Source organism: Arvicanthis niloticus, chromosome 15 (genome assembly GCF_011762505.2).
Source record: "Arvicanthis niloticus isolate mArvNil1 chromosome 15, mArvNil1.pat.X, whole genome shotgun sequence".
NCBI classification, from domain to species: domain Eukaryota; kingdom Metazoa; phylum Chordata; class Mammalia; order Rodentia; family Muridae; genus Arvicanthis; species Arvicanthis niloticus.
This window is the reverse complement of record NC_047672.1, coordinates 5,088,435-5,106,915: the sequence shown is the minus strand read 5'-3', so window position 1 is coordinate 5,106,915 and position 18,481 is coordinate 5,088,435. Positions and strand designations below refer to the sequence as shown.

At 42.8% G+C, this 18,481-nt stretch overlaps 1 protein-coding gene across 2 annotated transcripts in view; it reads right to left on the bottom strand.

Moving 5' to 3' along the window:
- Positions 1 to 1,123: 1,123 nt before the first annotated feature.
- The window catches only part of Rnf32 (ring finger protein 32), a 34,218-nt gene continuing 16,860 nt past the window's right edge, over positions 1,124 to 18,481 (bottom strand). Inside the window, exons 8-9 of one of the 2 annotated variants that reach the window (XM_034518807.2) lie at positions 4,731 to 4,898; positions 1,124 to 4,004 (exon numbers count right to left, since the gene is read on the bottom strand). In XM_034518807.2, coding sequence (XP_034374698.1) covers positions 3,756 to 4,004; positions 4,731 to 4,898 — 417 coding nt within the window. In that variant the 3' untranslated portion in view covers positions 1,124 to 3,755. Of the gene's footprint in view, positions 4,005 to 4,730; positions 4,899 to 17,369; positions 18,478 to 18,481 lie in introns of those variants that run through there. The other variant, XM_076913289.1, reaches the window with a different exon arrangement.

The following is an 18,481-nucleotide window of genomic DNA, read 5'->3' as shown; positions in this document are numbered from 1 at the left end:
CTCAAAAGTTTTCTGAGTATTGTCTTTTTTCTCTCAAGAACTACAGTGCAAAGTCCTGCTGTAAACGTGACACCTTGGCACCAAGGACATAAGTTCCTACAGTATTATACCCAGAAACTTAGAGGACATAGGCCATGTTTCTGGGACCCCAGGTTGTCCCCACTGCTTACTGTTTGAAGAGTCTGGCCTTTCCTCTCTCACAGACCTGCACTGGCTCAGGCTACAGGCAGGTCACTTTGTCTTGTATGTCTTATTGTGAGCTTGCTTCTGAGACTCTGAAGTGGGGCTGCTGTGCAAGAGCATGGGGACAGGAAATAAGTGTTCATTCCTGACACACAGGCAGCTCTGAACTGTCAAATAGGAAATGTATACCCCCATTTCATGTCTTTGAAACACAGCCAAAACAACTAAAGGTGTTTGAGGTTGTCCCATTCTTGAGTGAAGAGGTAGTTCAGGCCAGGCCTGCTGGGTTCCAGTGACTTCCATTGGCCTGTTCAAAGTTCTCAGACAGCAGACAAATCTTGGAGGCCTACTTCTTGTGTGTGTTGATGAGACTTAGAATGTGAGTAACTGTGGGGCTGTAGCTGGCACGTGGGCATGTGTCCTGTCGGGCAGAGTTGTGTGTCCAGGGTGTCTACTGCCCCAGGTGGCTGGAACCATGGCTCAGGAGACAGAAGTGTGAGAATTTGACTGAGTTCACTCCACAAGGCGCCAGGCAGACATGGGGCTATGAGAAGCTACAGAGCTCCACTCCAGGTGTGGGGAGATCCTAGTCTGAAGTCCTGCAGGGGCGGAGCTCTTGGGTTAGGGACCTCCAGGCAAGAAGGTGGACAGGGATCGGCTGGTCTCAAACCCTTGGGCTCCCAGGCGCCACTGAGAGACCTCGGAGGACCGAGAAGTGGAGAGGGGAAGAGATTAGCTGCAGTGCCCTTGGAGGAAAATGAGACTCTTGGTCACAGCGACTTGCTTGGCTGGGCCTCGGCTGGTTTGGCTATCTCTGCTTGAGTTGGTGGGCTCCGTGGAACAGAGAGAGGTCCTCGGTGGGATATTGGATGACAGCTCAGTAGTTAAAGACCTTCTCCACGGTCCCCCACGGTGGGCCCCAAAGACAAGAGGTAGTCCATGGTTTTAAAAGGTTTATTGTCATGGATGAAAGTAGATGAAGCTGTACCCCCTGTTCTCAGGGCAGGTCTGAGGTTAAATACCTTTTGCAAGGAGGAGGGTCTGGGAAGGAATGCTTAATTGGCTACACCCTCTGGCCTTTAGGTATCTCATGAATATGGAGATGTCTTGAGGCTCTGTAGCCTGTAGTCACACCCTCTACCTGTGCTATGTGATCGAAGGCCAGAAACTTTTCTTTGGGAGGGGCTGTGGATGGTTGAAGCTAAGTGCCCAGAAGCAAGGCTGAATACCAACCGCCCCTTTAGGGTCTCTGGAGTTCAAGGCCTCCACTCCACTAGGTAACCCAGCTGCCTCTCACAGCCCACCACCCCACAAGCAACCACCCTAGCTTGCCTGTCCATGGAACATGGGGAATCTCCTTTATTCTTTAAATGCAGTCAATACTTAATGTAGATCAATAAGCAGATATCTAAGATGATGTGATTCTAAAAGGAGACCAATTTTTTGGATGTATCTTGTAAGGACTTAGAATTTGAAAATAACAATAGCAGCATCTAGCTTAGAGTGCTATCCTTGCCACACACTTCCTGAAGCCCTTGCTTACTCTCTCTATTCAAACCTATAATCTTATTTAGGATTCAGAAAATTTGAAGTAGGTTCAGTTCTGGCTAAACTTAGTAGCTATGGTCTGAGAAGTTGGTGTCAGCCTTGGCCCAAGAGTTTCAGGGCCCAACACTGAGCCTTGTGTAGGAACTAAAGGTAGCAAAAAACCTATAGCCTGTTTTTAAATTATTACCTGTGTCCTGAGTGGTAAGGATAGCTAATAGTTAGAGGGTTATGTAACATTACAGTTTTATAATGATGTGGCTTTGAAAGATCTGATGTACTTTGAAAGGAAAAAAGAGTCCAAAAAGCTCAGTAAGGCTGGACTGTACCCTAGCTTGTTACCGGTTTTTGAGCTCTTACTGCTTTGAGAGCAGAAGCCTCAGAACACCTGTTGTTGGTGCACATAAACAACTTCTGGACCAAAATGCCCTGAAAATACGCTCCTTTGGCAGTGTCCTATTCAGTTCGTGAGTTAGTAATCAGAGTGCCTAGGGATGGGTCGGGTCCTGTAGATCAGCAACTGTAAAGATTTCTAAGTGTGGAAGAACTCATGTCTGTCCACAGTGTGGGGAGAAAGAAAGTAAAAATGGGAGTGGGCAGTGAGAAGAAGGATTAATCTTGCAAGGATGCTGAGACATCTGCTAAGCTGAGGGGAGATCAGCTCATTAAAGTAAAGACTGTGCTGAGGAAGAAGCTGCAGTGAGAGGGACATCACATCCAATGGCCTCTGAACCCTCTTACTGGCATGATGTATTCCAATCAGCGCTAATTTCCATGTGACAGCTGACTAAAGACATGATGGAATGGTAAAAGTTTGTACTGTCCTCTTAACTGAGTCTCCTGAAGGAAAAGTGGCTCTCTGAGATGAAGCCTGTCTCTACCACTAAGTATTCTCCAAATTAGCCTCCAAATTTATAATAGTAAATCTAATCAAGAAAAATTTGAGCATAACATATACATACTAATTCACAAATTATATATCAGTGTATATATTATAAACCAACAAAAGAAAACCATTTAAAAGGGTTAAAAATTAAAAATAAAGTAATTTTAAATACTACTCACATTGTGTAAGGAGCAGATCTGAACCCTGGAATGTACCTTTGCTTGCTGCCTGCTTCTCTGCTGCATTCACATCCAGGCTGGATACTGTCTCACATGGGCACTGCCTCCCAGCACAGCCTCAGCATCTTAATATGCTCTTCCTCCGAAGAGAGCAGATTCCCTGGTAAAGGCTGAGGCAAAGGAGACTTAAATCCTTGAGATAGAAAGAGCCAGGGAAGTTGACAGGTCTGTAGGATAGATGCCCCAGCCTCCGTTACCATACTGCTAATGTCGTTGAATGGGTTTTTATCTGCTCCAGTAGCGAGGGCCAACTGAACAATGCGTCTCATTGGCTACTGAGTGCACCAGTCTTTGCCCCATCATCAGTCTCTGTTTCCAACATGGAGTTCAGAGGGTTAACAGAACCACTAAATGTGTGCTTACACGTACACGTATTTTTCTTTTCCCTGTTCTTAGTTCCTAAGCAATATAGTACTCTGTTCACAGAGTACTTACACTATTCTAGGCATTATAATTCAGAGGTGATTTCAAAGTATATGGAGAAATATAGTTGATTATAAGCAACAGGGTCTTGAGCACTTGTGGGGCCTGGCACCAAAAAATTCTGTGGGCTTCATGGATTTTCAATCTGCAACACCAGCATTAACATTTGATTTACCTAGTTTTGATGTTGAATACCACTTTTTTCCAGTTAGCATGATAAAAATATTATCTATAATATACATCTATTATATAAAAATAAAAGGAAGATTCTTATGCATTGAATAAGTGCTACATTTTAAGTAACACATTTCTCATTTATTTTAAGTGACTAAACTCAACAAATGCACAAGCTGTATTTTATGAAATGAAGACCACAGTTAGATAGCTATGTGTACTTCCTCTATCTCATCACAAACAACCCTCAGCAGTGCAGTACTCTACATTGTCCTAGTCTTAGATTTAACTCCCTGGGCATGAATTCAGCATTCAACAATTTTCTTTTGGTAGCAGGAGCGACAGAGAGGACAGACATGGAAAGGAGCATTATCTCCTAAAGAAAACTCCTCCAAGGCCAGGAGACAGGCATTGTGAAACAGATGTGCACAGGACAGGAGGACGGTCTCTCGAGGACGCTGGCTGCTGGTCCCTGTGGTTGCTTGTCGGCCATCGCCATGGAAGGAGAGTGGAGTCAGGCAGATGGAACATTCGTAGATCTCATGGCGGGCAGCCTGCAGCACACAGCAGACACAGCTTTGTTTAGGAGTGACCCCCACCCTGTCACTCAGACCTACAGTGGGAACTATAGCCTAAGACAACAGTCCACTGAAAACCTTAAATGTCAAGATGTGAGATGTAGATTATAATAAGCAATTTTAAACAAAATACTTTAAAACTGCGAAGCACCAATAATATAACATATATAGTGCCTTTTAATTAAAAGTGGAAAATTGTGCCAAGCATGGTGACATATGCCTTTAATCCCAACATTCGGGAGGCAGAGGCAGGTGGATCTCAAGTTCAAGGCTGATCCACAGAGTGAGTTCCAGGACATCCAGGGTTATAGAAAAACCAAAAAAACGAAAAGTGAAAAATGGCTAAGCATTTGGCTATTACTGTTAAAGTTTTAAAAGCCCCAATTTTATGTTTTAAGTTGTTTTTTAGCCTCCAATTTAATATTTTAAGTTTTCTGTCTTGGCTTTGAGTTGCTGCAGAGCCCTGTTTTTCTTCCTAGGCTCCTGCAGGTGCAGGAAGAAGGCAGGAAGCATTAGGATTGCCCATTGGGTTTTCATTGTTCATAACACCCACCATGGAACTTGAGCGTTTCAGAATGAAGGACTGAGCTCATGGCAAAGGTCTGGGTGTCCCCATCCAAGCAGAACTCACTAAGGCTCCCAGACCGGCTGCGACTGCAGTCCATTCTGCAGAGGGCAGTAGGAAGCTGCTCTGAAGCCTACCTGCGCTTGGATTTTCTCCCACTCCTCCTCAGTGATCTCCTGGCCACATCTTTCATCTAGCTGCTGAAGAATACTACGATTTACCGCCAGGCAGACGTCAATCTCTGAGAAGAGTTCGTCTATGTTGGTGTTGTATGAGCACAGGATTCGGTGGCTGATTTCTGTGAACTGAGAACAGAGCCATAGGCTGAAGCTTCTGAATGAGGACAGTCATTCCTGAAGAAGGAACTTGGCTTCCCTTCTCTCCAGAAGCTTTTATGTGGCCACACTGTAATGTAACAGGAGTGCCCTCATCTCTGAAGATGGGTTCCTGAGAGGAATCTAGAACAGGGTCAGGCCAAGCTGTCTGTCTCACCATCCTCAGCTGTCTCCTTTTGTTACGTTTTTGGGGACTTTCCGTTAAGTGAGCTTAGCTGTTGACTCAGGTCTTTCTTTCTGTAAGAAGTTGCCCACGTCACAAGAGACTTTATTAAGTAAGTGTTTATACTTTATCTTGCTAATCTGCCTCTTGTTGTTCTAATTCACAGGATTCTAGCTCAAGAGTTTAGGGAAGTGTAAACAAGAAAGGATACTTTCTTTGCTGCGGTTAGCACAGAATGCATCTGGGACTAAAGCTGACAAGAGGAGGGAATTTAGAATCCTAGCGGACTGACACAGCAGTGTGTGAGCTCTTGGCACTGCTACCAGGCACCGTGGAGTAGAGCTAGTGCTTCTGTTGTTCACCAGCCGTCTTCCCTGTGGAGCTGCGACTCCAGACTCTAGACGCTCTTGTGCAAGCAGAAAAGGAAACCAAAGTGAAGGAGGGTCATCTGTGACTTGTTTTCATCAAGCTCTAAGGCCACAACTTGAAACAGTCATTGCCTAGTGACTTTAAAAGTCTTCCTCCAGACACAGATAATCAAGATGGATAACTAAGATGCCCCACTACAGAACAGACCCCTTGGGACTTAGGTTAAACTCTACACTAGTAGTGTCAGTACAGAGGCAACATATGCATGCCATCTGAAATGCTCACCTTAAGTAAGTTTAGTGTTCTTTAAATTTGGGCTTTTATAAAGCTATAAACAGATAAAGCAGATTTCGGAAAGCAACTGGTCTTAGGACAAATGACTTGGGCATTAGATACTGGCTGGCTGTGGCCGAGCATGCAGCCATATCCTAATGGCATGAATAGGAGCTGCTGGGTCCACAGGACTCCGGCACTTTGAACACACACTGGTGAGAACTGGTTACACACACTTAGGAATGTGGGCCATGCCCATGTGATACAGCAGTCACAGGTTCCTGGGCAAGCTTCCCGCTAGCTTTGCCCACTGCCTGCTTCTTATTCATCTGCATGTTCCTGCTGTGATTCTCTGATCTCTCTGAGTTGTACCTTCTCCAGTTACAAAGGTGTGACACTGTGCCTGCCATTCCCTCAAGATGCTGTCACCATATTTTAAGAGTTAAGTCTTATAGGTACTGTAATTGTTTAGTAGAAATATGTCTTAAACTTTAGTGGGGTTTAAGATAGTAAGGAGGTGATGGTGCAACACCTATAATCTCAGCATTCAGGAGACTTGAGGCAAGGGATCAAAGTTTGAGGCTAGCCTGAGCTACATGGAACCCCGTCCCAAAGTAAAAAAAAAATATATATATATATATATATATATATATATATTTATATTTATATATATATACACACACACATATATATATACATATACATACATACACATATACATACATACTTATGTATGTATATATATTAAGCTTTCATGACTTATTTTTAATTGGAACATTTATTAAAAATATACATTATTGGTCTGGTGCTTAAATGTCACAGTAATTGTGGTCTTAGTTACTTAAAACATAATTATAGGGAATTCTTCACAATTACCTCTGGACAGAAGTTCAAATGTAAACTGATAACAGCATGGTACCATTTCACACAGCATCTTATAATCAATATAGAAAATGAAATTTCACAGTATTTACTATTATACCAGTATCATGGAAGGTGGGCATGACAGGCACACAAGAGCACTCTCTAATCATATTTATATTTCACAGACACTTCTCAGTGTCACACTTCACAGATAAGCTCACCTAGCCTTGTTTGTTCTTAATAAATATAATTATGTCTGTCCAACCAGTGTTGCCTCCCTGGGCCCATCCTTTCCATGTAGAGAAACCTGTAACCAGGTTCTTCAGACCAGGTTCTCATTGCTGCCCAGCTTAAGATAAACAGGGGGAGAAAAACCAAGATGTTCCATAGGGAGGAGATCACATTGTCACACTGAGTGTCCAGCTTAAGTGTGAGGCCCTAGATCCAGGACACCATGGTTCTGTAGTACCAGCTTCTAGCACTGTGCTCTGCTTTAGTCCAAGTTTGAATTTCTATGACAAGGACACAGTGGAGATGTTCAGGTGGGTGGTGACAGTGCAGCTGCAGGGTTTGATGGGGCCAGAAGTCAGTCTCCTTCACATTTCCTGGATTTCAATTGGGCTATAAAGATTTGGTTTCTCTGAGCAAGATGAAAAAGGTTTGCTGTTAAGGGACTCATTGAGAAAAGACTGGGAAAAATTGCAACGCAGCACATGACATACTTTTACAAGCTTTTTGTTATACTACAATTGCTTTGAGGACCTTCTGAAAGATCTAGGAGTTAGTTACACTATGCCACTGTGTAACAAAAATGCAGTTGGAGCTATATGTGCAATGCTAAGATTTCTAGTAATCATGTTGAAAGGCTTCTAAATTTAATTTTTCCAATCCGATATGCCCATTTCACCATTTTCATTTGAATGATTCCCCATATCAAGTCAGATCTGTCTTATTCCCAGTATTCAACGCCAAGTGACTTTGGCCATCTGTATAGGACTCTGATGCCTAGGAAAGACAAGCAATTTAGTAAATGAGGCCATTAAAGAGTAGTCACTAGTGTCATTTGAGGCAGGAGACAGAGCTCATTCAAGGCCATCCACAGATTCTTTTTGAAAATCTAGGAGCTAAGTGGCAGTGCACTCAACTAGCATAGGTGAGGCACTGGGCTCTGTCTTCACAGCTGACAAATTTATTAGACAATAGGAGAATCAAGTTAGAGGGGTGCAGCACTGACAGGTAACAATTACATGCTCATCTGCTGGCAGCTGGTATCTCACCTGGAAACTCCATTTCTCATTCACCTGTGCACCTGGAGCCCACAGGTTCGTTGGTTGTCTGTAGGTCAGAGCTCCTTCTGTGCCCGTGAATGAGACCCAGAGTGTGACGACACACGGGTGTTCACAAGCTGTCCTTAGAACTGACCAGGCCCATTTGTGTAATTACCAACACCGGTTCAGCTGTGTCTAGCCTGTGTTCTCTTCTCTTCTCTTTTTGTCCCGCCATTTTAAAAATTACTTCTGCATTTAGTTTGTGTGGATGTGTACATGATGGCATGAGTATGGAGATAAGAAGACAATTACTGGGCGTCAGTCCTCTTCTACCATGCAGGTCCTGTGTTGAACTCCAGTCATCAGGCTCCACAGCAGAGCGCCTTCGCCTGCTGAGCCATCTTCCTGTCCCCCATTCAAAACAAAACAAACCCGACTTCTCCAGTAAAAAGTTTCTATTTTTAGCTTTTCTTTCTGTCACCTTAAAGGTGAAAACTCTTGTATTCTTTTAGCTCTCACTCACCTATAGATGCATGCTTACGTTATCACAGCCAGAGTCAGCCAGCATCTTCATCCTCTGAGCCAATATGAGGACCTTTGCATGCTTGCACTCAACTAGCCTCTTCTGGCCCAGGTTTGCAAACACTAGAGCTCTGTCTTAACTTGTTAGGGGCACACCGTTATTCTTGTTTGGCAGATTCAATGCCTATGAGACAACCCTCTCCCACTTTCTGTACCACTTACACCACAGACTTCCCATTTGGGCCACTTTCTTTTTTTAGGGAATAAAATCTTCAGTGCTCCTCTCAAGAAGGCTTTTAGAGTCATAACAACATTGTCCATGTGAACTCAGGTCTCTCTCCCTTGGCCTCTGTTCTTACACATGCTTTTCATTTAGTCCACACAGAATTCTGGGCTGTTTACTTTCCCCCTGTTGATGCCCAGCCTTCTGGCTTCTGCTGAACCTCTGAGACATCTGTCTGTGTAGTGCAGGTACTCTTCCCTTCAATGCCTTGTTGGGATTCTCAGCCCAAGGTCATCCACAGCATTTACTAGGTGGAACACTGACCCTCTTTATGTCCTATTGAGGGCCTTTGATGAGACAACTCAAGTTTGGTCGGATTTAGCTTCAGATCTGGAAAATCCTTTCCCTTTGCTGCTTCAAGCTGTTTCTTTTGTCCTTTGTATTCATTCACTTTTTCTTCTCAGTTCTAATAAGATGATGGAGCCTACCAACAGTATCTCCATTTATGATTTCTGTGAGACACTCCCACTGAGAGGAGAAGGTAATGGTGGCCAGGGCAGCTGGGGCCCTTTCCCTGGGAGAAAGGTGATCACCAGTGACTCCAGTGCTGTGTACAAATTCCATCTTGGAAAGAAGCTGATTAAGACCCAGGAAGTAAACAACTCAGTCTCCGGAAGTCCCTGAAATTGAGCACTAACCAAGACCCTTCCCCAACAATTATATAAAAACTAAGGACTGCTGAGGAGAGGTGAGACCTGTGGCTCGCTGAACTACTTGGATGCTATGTAGAGGGCATCTCCATGCTGTGTTGCGCTTTCTGTGATGTATCTGCCTTTGAATAATCCATCCTCTTTTTAAGTAAACTCGATAATCTCATTGTTCACCAAGTTGGCTTCTGGTGGCACTGTGACTTTGCTCTGTTGTTGGTTTCCTTTCTGGGGTTCACATGTTCCCAGGAGCAGTGTCACACAAGACAACACAATGTGGCAGTGTGGAGCAAGACTTGAGGTGAAAAAGATAGACTGCATCACTGTCATTAGCTGCAGCTGTTCCCATTCATAGCTCCAGACCTGCCAGTCATCATCGCACTACCCTCTCCTCTGGGAGGCTCTCTTAACATGTCCGTGCTGGGAGCAAGGGGCCTCCCACACACACACCTGGTCACTCCCTTCTGGGAGCATGAGACATAAGAGGGCTTCCCAGACATGGCGTTCTCTCACGTCTCTGCTAGCTGTCTGCTGACTCCTACTCTTGTCTCTGTCCTTTGCTTGGTGTACCTTGCAGCTTACTGTAGTACTATTAACTCCTGAGTTCAGGCCAGGAAGCACCTCACTTTGAGATCTCACAGGCACCCCAAGCAGCAAGCCTAAGGGGTCCTCCCTAACTCCAAAACAGAGCTAAGTTTGGATATGTGGTCCCAAATCACAAGACCACAACTGTAGGCCTCTTTCCTCAAGATCCTACATTGATTCATGAGCAGATCCCTGTCTGTCCCTGAGCACTTCCTTGGTAGGCATTGTATTATGGTTGTTACCCTCCAGTGGCCTCTTAGGCCAGCTCCAAGCCTACTCCACTATAAGGTTGCCTACCAACTAGTGAAACACTGGATCCTGCCATCTTGTAGATGGCCCGAGGCAGCTTGCTTGTCAGGCCTTTCAAGACATCCTTCCAGGGATGTCTTGTTTTGTTCACATTTATCTTTCCATATCCCTTATTCCCAATAAGTCCTTTTCTGCCCCTCCCCTTCTCCTTGTCTGCTCTCACGGCATTCACTGTTTCTTGAAATTTAATATTTTTTGTTTTGTTTTATTGAATGTTAATGTGTAGCTCTGGTTGGCCTGGAACTCAGGGATGAACTTACTGCCAGACAGAGTAGTGTCACCTTTACACTTCCAGCTCACACTTATTTTTTTAACTTTTTAATTTCAAAAACATTATTCTTTTAAAATTTAGTAGTTTGAAAGAAATTGTTTTTAAACAAAAAATTATTTCTTTCATATGTGATGATGGCTAAAGGCATTTTATTCAACCCAAACTAAATTTCACTTCATCACTTACAAGCCTTACCTGATGAAGTAGAAAAGGGCTTACACCATTTGTGTGGGGACTGAGCTAGTATTTAACAGGCAGTGTACAGCCATGAGGATCAAAGGCCGCAGACTCTGTTCCTTTAAGGAAGAGCTCCTGAAGCAGCAGGAGCACCACTGACAGAGCTGCTGCCCTGAACTCCAGGCTCCTGGGGGATTAGGGGAGGGCAAACTGGACTGTGGTTTAGAATTCAGGTGGTCAGAGCTGGGGCTGCACTGGCTTTTCCCAGGTCTGTGTCACTTGTCACCACTGACTTCAGCAAAAGCTGTCTTGAAGGAATTCTGTGGTCTGGCCCATGTGTTTGCTTAGTTCTGTGAACAGCTGCTGCTTTTTCCTCTTCCTGCACTTTATATGTTGCCGTGACATGGGCTGAAAGCAATCTCTCCTCTGTTCTCCACTGGACTTCTGGGCCCCTTGAGGGCCAGTGTTATCTATTTTGTGTACATCTTCTCAGATGAGTAACACAACTCTAGGGAAGCACTGATCCATCCATGTAAAGTTCTTAGCACTAAAAACATTGACTTCAGGTTTGCAAAAGAGTAGAAATGAGATGCACTAAATGTATATATTTGGAAGCTGCACAATACAAATTCCTTCTTGGAGGAGGGAAAAGGTGAAAAGGAACAGGCTTCTCTAGAGTTTGAAGTGACTTCTGGTGGCAAAATTCAGTAAAACACCAGTGTTGAGCTGAAAAGCACAACACTACTGATGTAAAGTTGTCCACACACTGAAGCCTCTCTCTCGGGTGTTTCTGGAGGAGCAGAAAGGATGCTTTTGCTCTTTACAGTCTGAGTGTTCAGCTCGGCAACAGCAGTCTCTGCAGGGCTCGAGCAGTTGTCAGCAGCAGAGTGATACGTGAGGCAAAGTCAACGCACATTTACTGAATGCTCACTCGAATCAATCCAAAGCAACTACTAAATACTTCTGAAATGCCAAATTCTTGTTTTCAGAGATTCTTATATCCTCACTTCTTATGTTAATTAATAACCTTCGTAATTCAAAGGGCAAGGATGACAAGAAAAACATGTGAACTTAGTTCTAGTTTTTAAAATTAATGCTTAATATTATGAATTTCACATAAACAGGTAAAATATAAAAATTCAATTTAGAAATATGAGTACCTTAACATTTTTTCTTTGAAGTCTCCTATTTTGGATATTTGATAAATTTAATAACCAGGAATCCAGGCACTTGATATGTAAAGCAATTACTGGTCACTTGAAAACAGTATACTGGCTAAATGTTTTGTTTTTTTTTTTTTTTTTTTTTTTTTTTTTTTAAAAAAAGAACCAACGAAAGCATTTAGGTGAACTCTGTCTGCTCAGGAGAGTCTTAAGTGATCCATCTCATGTCAGCAAATTGCTTACTAATGTGTTGACTTAGGGTCACCCTCAAAAGCAAAATGAAAAGCCTGGAATTTATAGCATCTCAATGCATCAGCTGATAAGCTTTTACTGGTTTAATATCCTTCCAGGCTTGGAGCCACTTCAAGTTAGCAACAGAATGTTTGCCATCTCTATGTGATAAAGGAAGTCAAAGGGATGAACAAACTTCAGGACCATTACGTTGTTTGGTGAGATGGAAATGAAAAAGCTAGAGAAATCACAGGTTGGGGGTGTGTGAGAGCTGGGCCTTCAAGTCCAGCATCTGACGGATTGTTAGCCTCACCTCTCAAACAATGGTCTGGACTTTAGCTGGGGCAGAGATAACATAGTGCATTTGGAAAGTTTTAATTGCAACAATAAAAGACCATGCCTCAATTATATGACTGATGCTAGCAAAGTTTCCAGATAAGGATCAAAGGCATCCAAGGAGTGGCCACTGCACTTTGGGCCACACTAGGCTTTTTGTACACACTGCTGAGGAATTAGCACATCAGCTTCCCCCCCACCCCAAACCCCCAACCTTTCTAGGTCCTTTGATCTGAGTTTCCAAGCAAGTAAGTGTATCAAGCCTACTGTATCAGCCAGACAGGTCCAACACTCCCTTGCTGAATTTTAATCCTGACACTCACTAGTACAAAACCTAACACCTGACCTTTGCAGTTCTTACCACAAAAGTTCAGTGTGCTTAAAAGAACCTGCTTTGTCACACTACACCACTCTGCTCTGCTTCTGTTTTGCTAGCAGCATGCCTGTGATACTTTAAAGCCAGACCACCTTGAGAAGAGAACTTCTTAGTTTATGAGAACATTGTGTTTGTAGAATTTAGATGGATAAAACCAGAAGAAAAGAGCTTCATTAACTCTCCAAGTAACAGAAGGGGAAACCATAGAACCATGTTTTAGCAAGACAAATTATAAAATCAGAACGGCCTGAGCTAACCTGATCCAGAGTACTGAAAACATTCATCTGAGCACATGGCACATTCAAGGACAAAGATCCCAAGTGCATTCTTCCCCCTTGCCTTCTGTTCATTAGACCTTTTCTAATGACAGGACTGTAGTTGGATCTAGGGCCCAGTTCCCCAGCAGACTGACCAGAGGCTTTACCTACATGTCAGCTCAGGCCGTAGAGTATCTGATGAGGTCAGCTTTTAAAGCACAGTTGTCATTCTGGTGCTGCAAGTCTTTTGTTTTTAATCACTATTATATGATACTAAGATAAATGATATTTTGTTTTTAAAATATCTCTAATTCTGGTTTCCACTGAGGCACAGATCACAGTGGCTGCAGGGGAAGGGACCAGCTGCCACTTCCACTTTCCTGAGGACCCACTGAAGCAGTGTCTGCCCATCTTTGACAGCAATGAGCCAGATTTATTTCTCCTAGTAACTTGTAATTTCTTTTTTTATCTTTTGACTAAAATTGTAAAAGTGAATTTACATTACTCTTTGTTCATGGTGAGAAGGGAGCTATATCTTAAATATGTGGTAGTTCCCAGATTAAAAAAACTGTTGCCATCCACAGATGGACAGTTTGCTACCTCCACATTGTTCCTCACTATAACTCGGTTACTAAAATCTCCAGTTTCTGACTCAAACCTTCAATCAGATTTCTCAGAACTTTAATTACTGATCTGAAGTTTTGTGCAGTTAAGATGGGTTAGCAGAAAAAACATAGGGCCTCCTATCTTCTTAGAAAAACTTGGTATTTCTGGAATGCTGCTAACTGCATCACAGAGCTAGTCTCACCCAAGGAAGCCGGCTAGAGCCATTGTTCATTGTGGCTTCGGAATTTGTCCTTAATGTCCTTACTTCCAGGCAGCCTCTAGGCACCCTGGTTTACCTCAAGCTGGACTTTAATTTTAGCAAACAGTTTTGTTTTTGAAGGCCTTTCTGGGTTCAAGCTGCAGGGACACTTCAGAAATAAAACAGACAAACGAGATGGGCTTGGGCAAAATCAAACAAAGTGAAACTCAGTTTACAAAGGCAGCTTCTTTTGTTAAAAGGTGCCCCGGAACCGGAACCAGGCTAGTAAACACATCTCATCAAGATGGCCTCTGTTTTTCATTAACACAGAAATCGACAGGCAGGAAGTAGCTATTTCTCATCCTACAGGTGGGAGCTACACTTTATAATCTGATGTGATTGGTTAATTGGCTTGAGAGGGATGGGGATTCAGGGAATGAGGACCTTTAATTGCAAAAATGTTTCTCACATACTGAGGAGCCAGGGCCAGCAGTTACACTTTTATTTTAGATATACTGTCTAATTCTTAAAGCATATTTATTTACAACCTTATGTTAAGGTATTTTGGGGCAAGAGGACGGCTCAGTGGATGAAGGCCACTTGGTGCTCCAATATGAGGGCCTGGTTTCAATCCCCAATACCAGAGTAAAAGGCTGGACATGGATGCCTATGCTTGCAACCCCAAGAGACAGGTCGATTTCTGGCCCTTGCTGACCAATTAGTCTAGTAAGCCACACATTCAGGGAGAGACCCTGTCTCAAGGAAAGAAGGTAGAGACCAGTATAACAGGGCATGCTTCTGGCTAAGCTCATAGACACACACAAATTCACACTATTTGTACACACACCTGTACATGAATACGCATACCTGAACAAATACACCCACACACTCATATGCACACACATTTTTTTATTGAAAAATTAAATTGAAAACATTAAACTTCTTTTTGTTTCTATTATCATAAAACTATATTGAACTTACTAACGCAGCGTGCAGTGCCTCAGGCTGAGCAAGTGTCTCTTGCACATGCACTGCTGGGCCACAGTACTCACTTTCTGTAACACTTGTTACTCAGTTGTCCTAGTTACACTGTGAATTATTAATTTTACTTCTGTGATGAAAACTTTTTAAAAATACACGAAAATGGTTAGAACTTCTAAACATTTATATAGGTCTGTGAGCTAATATTCTTTCACTAACCTTATAGTTTTATCAGCAATAAAGATGGCGGCTTTGCTGTGCCCAGAACAATCAGGTTTCCTTCTTGCTGGTCTTGAGAGACACCCAAAGGTTGTAGGTCCCAGATCCTGGTAGCCTGATGTAGTGGTTTCTGTCCTATCCACAAGCTCATGCCTTCCACCTAACAAGGTGTGCCCAGGAAGTATCCTTTGACCCGAGTTTCACTCAGTGTTTATATATTCAAAACCCTAGCAGCATTGGTGGCTTACGGTATGAAGTGATGTCTTCTTGCCCTTCTCATGTGAGTGCACTAAAATTCTCAGTTCAGATGATTTTATATGCTGATCTATGTGGCTTTCTACACTTCACCACTTGTCCATTACTTTTTTTTTGTTTTGTTTTGTTTTGTTTTTCGAGACAGGGTTTCTCTGTGTAGCCCTGGCTGTCCTGGAACTCACTCTGTAGACCAGGCTGGCCTCAAGCTCAAAAATCCACCTGCCTCTGCCTCCCAAGTGCTGGGATTAAAGGCATGCGCCACCACTGCTGGCTCAGTTGTCCATTACTTAATGGAGACTTTAGCTACCAAATATGTTTAGTATTCAAAGATTTGTCTTTTCAAACATAAGATGGCTCTTCCACTTATCCTTCTAGGTAAGTGTTAGGTTGACTTGTACAATTCGAGATGCATAGGCAAGCTTATGAAGTCACATTAAACCCATCTGGAGAAACAGATGTTTATGAACCCACCATAAATATTAATCATTTTATTCAAGATTTTGTATTAGACGTCCTTCTGTGGCTTGGCTACCTCACGCTTAGAGTGGGAACTATTATGAAGGGAGAGTTTCTGGCATTTACATCTAAGCACTGTGCTCGTACAGCGAATAATTAGCACATGTTTACACCTAGTTTGATAATTCTGTGTGATTTCTGGGCGTTTTATCATTATACAATGTGTGCATTGGCAGCACACATCCAGTGTATTCTGTCCCCTTGTACCACTGCTGGGCAGCTGCTCTATGGCTGAGCAAACTAGGGCTATATTGTCATGCTGTGATACGTAGGGCTTTGTTTTGAAGACTGGGTTTCATGTATCCCAGGCTAGCCTCTAACTTGCCAAGGCTGTAGGTGAGGATAATCTTAAACATTCAGTCTTTTGCCCATTTAAGTGCTAGGCTTATAGGCCTATGCTGTCATACCTGGCTTGTGTGGTGTTGAAGATTGAGTTTAGAGCTGGCTGCATGCTGAGCAGGCAGCCTAACAACTGAGCTAACATCCCCAGCCACAGTAAACAGCCTTTATTTTAAACAGACTCCATCTGAGTTCTGGTACTGGTGGTCAGGCTTAGGAACGGCTGTTACGTGTGGGTATCTTTCTAGGGGAATTGGAATGCTCACTAGAGTTTCTGTTATAGTCTAAATTTTTTCCCATGTTTACTAATTTCAATTACATTTTGGCCTTTAATGGCATTGGGTGGTACATATGAGCCTCTTACAATTTTAGCATGATTTCCATATATCGGGATGCCTTTCTCCTCAGTGTTTTAAACCTGGTGATACTTTATCATCCAGTGTCTACTTTTAAAATACACTTTGTTTTCCAAGGTTTACTTTTAAAATACTTTTCATATTAGATGCTAACTCAAAATCCTAGTGTTAGCCTCCAGTTGTAGGCCACCATGCCAGCTCTCATTTAAGTTTTTAATATGAATTTACTTTGAACATTTTTGTTTCATTTAATGTCTTATAGCAATGCAGTCCAAGAGTTTGTTTCATAATAGGTAAATTTACTCAGTTATACTTGATTTCTTAGTATGGTTTAATCCCTCATCACCTTTTCTTTGAATTATCCTTTCTTGTTGCTGCATTTTCCTTTTTCCTAACTTTTGTAGGGATATTAGTGGAGGTCATACATGTGATGGTCAGAGGAAAACTTTGCGTGTCAGTCTTTGCCTTCCACTTGAGAGAGGCCCCCACCCCCAATGCCCCCACTGTGCTCCAAACTCGCTGGCCCTAGAGCTTCTGCAGAATTTCCTGCCTCTGCTTCCTGTCTCCTCATAGACGATTTAGAGTTACAGATGTCTCTGCTGTTCTCTGGCTTTTACATTGGTTCTGGGGATTTGAACTCAAGCCCTCACACTTGTACAGCAAGCTCTTTTATCCACAGAACCATCTTCTGACTTTGCAGAATTTCTACCTGCTTGAATATTGGGGGACAGGATGCCAATAGGTTAGAAGTCCATCTTCACACGGGCTAGCAAAATTGGTGGGATCTGTAACAGTGATCACCTGACAATCCCGAACTTTATTCCAACTTTGTACTAAATGATATTTAAATGGACTGCTTATTAAATAAAGTGCATATGAAGCCAACCATCCTCATAATTTTATTTTGCCAGAATAAAATCACATTTGGTATATCAACCACATTTCCTATTTTCTTCCTTTACCCACCTGGTGGTATACATAGCTCCTTAACCTTGTCTGCTGTGAACAGTGATGTAGTGAACATGGCTGCGCAGCTAAGTCTGTTCTAAGGGTTAGATACTTGGGCATGTGCCTAAGAGTAGCACAGCTGAGTGAGTGCATGGTGGTTCGGTTTGACATTGATTTTGGAGAAATCTCCATGCTGACTTTCATAATGGGGGCAACAGTAACTAACTATTCCAGTGGCAACAGTAAGAGCCCCTTATTTCTCAGACCTTACTAGTGTGCTGTGGTTGCCGTCTTCATTCTAGCTATTCCCTGCAGGAGGAGAGAAGTTATCAGAATAGTTTTGATTTCCATTTCCCTAATTTTGTCTGAGAACAGTGGCTGTTTTTTCATTTTGTTAAAATTTAAATTTTGAGAATTGTCTCTGCGGTTCACTTGGGTATGATTGGGTATGTTTTTGGTTCTTTCTGTTTGCTTGTTATATGGCCTAAACACAGTCAGATGGATAGTTTGCAAGTATTTTTTCTCCCACTCTGTAGGCTGTCTTTCCACCCAATTGTTTCTTTAAGTTCCATACAACACTATTCATTCTCAGTATTACTCTCAGGGATATTGGAGTCCCCTTTAGACAACTGTTCCCTATGTTAGAAGTGGTTCCCTTATGCTTCCCTCTGGTAGTTTCAGGTGCTACTGTAAGGCACATTTCATTTGGAATAGAATCGTGCACAGGATGAGAGGGACCCGGTGTAATGTTTCATGTGAAATCCAGTTTCCTAGCATAGTGGTTGAGATTTGTTTTCAGTGTGCGTCGGCCTCTTTGTCAAACATCTGGTGGCTGTAGACTGTGGGTTTATTTCAGGTCCTCCATTCTACCCCGTTGGTCCACTTGGCCATTTCTGTGTCAGCACCATGCTGATTTCGTTATCCGAACTCCAGTGTATGTGGAGGTCTGGTGTCATACCTCCAGCATTGTTCTCTCTGCTCAGGGTTGCTTTGGCTATTTTGTTCTTCCATATGCATTTAAGGCTTCTTTCCAAGCCTGT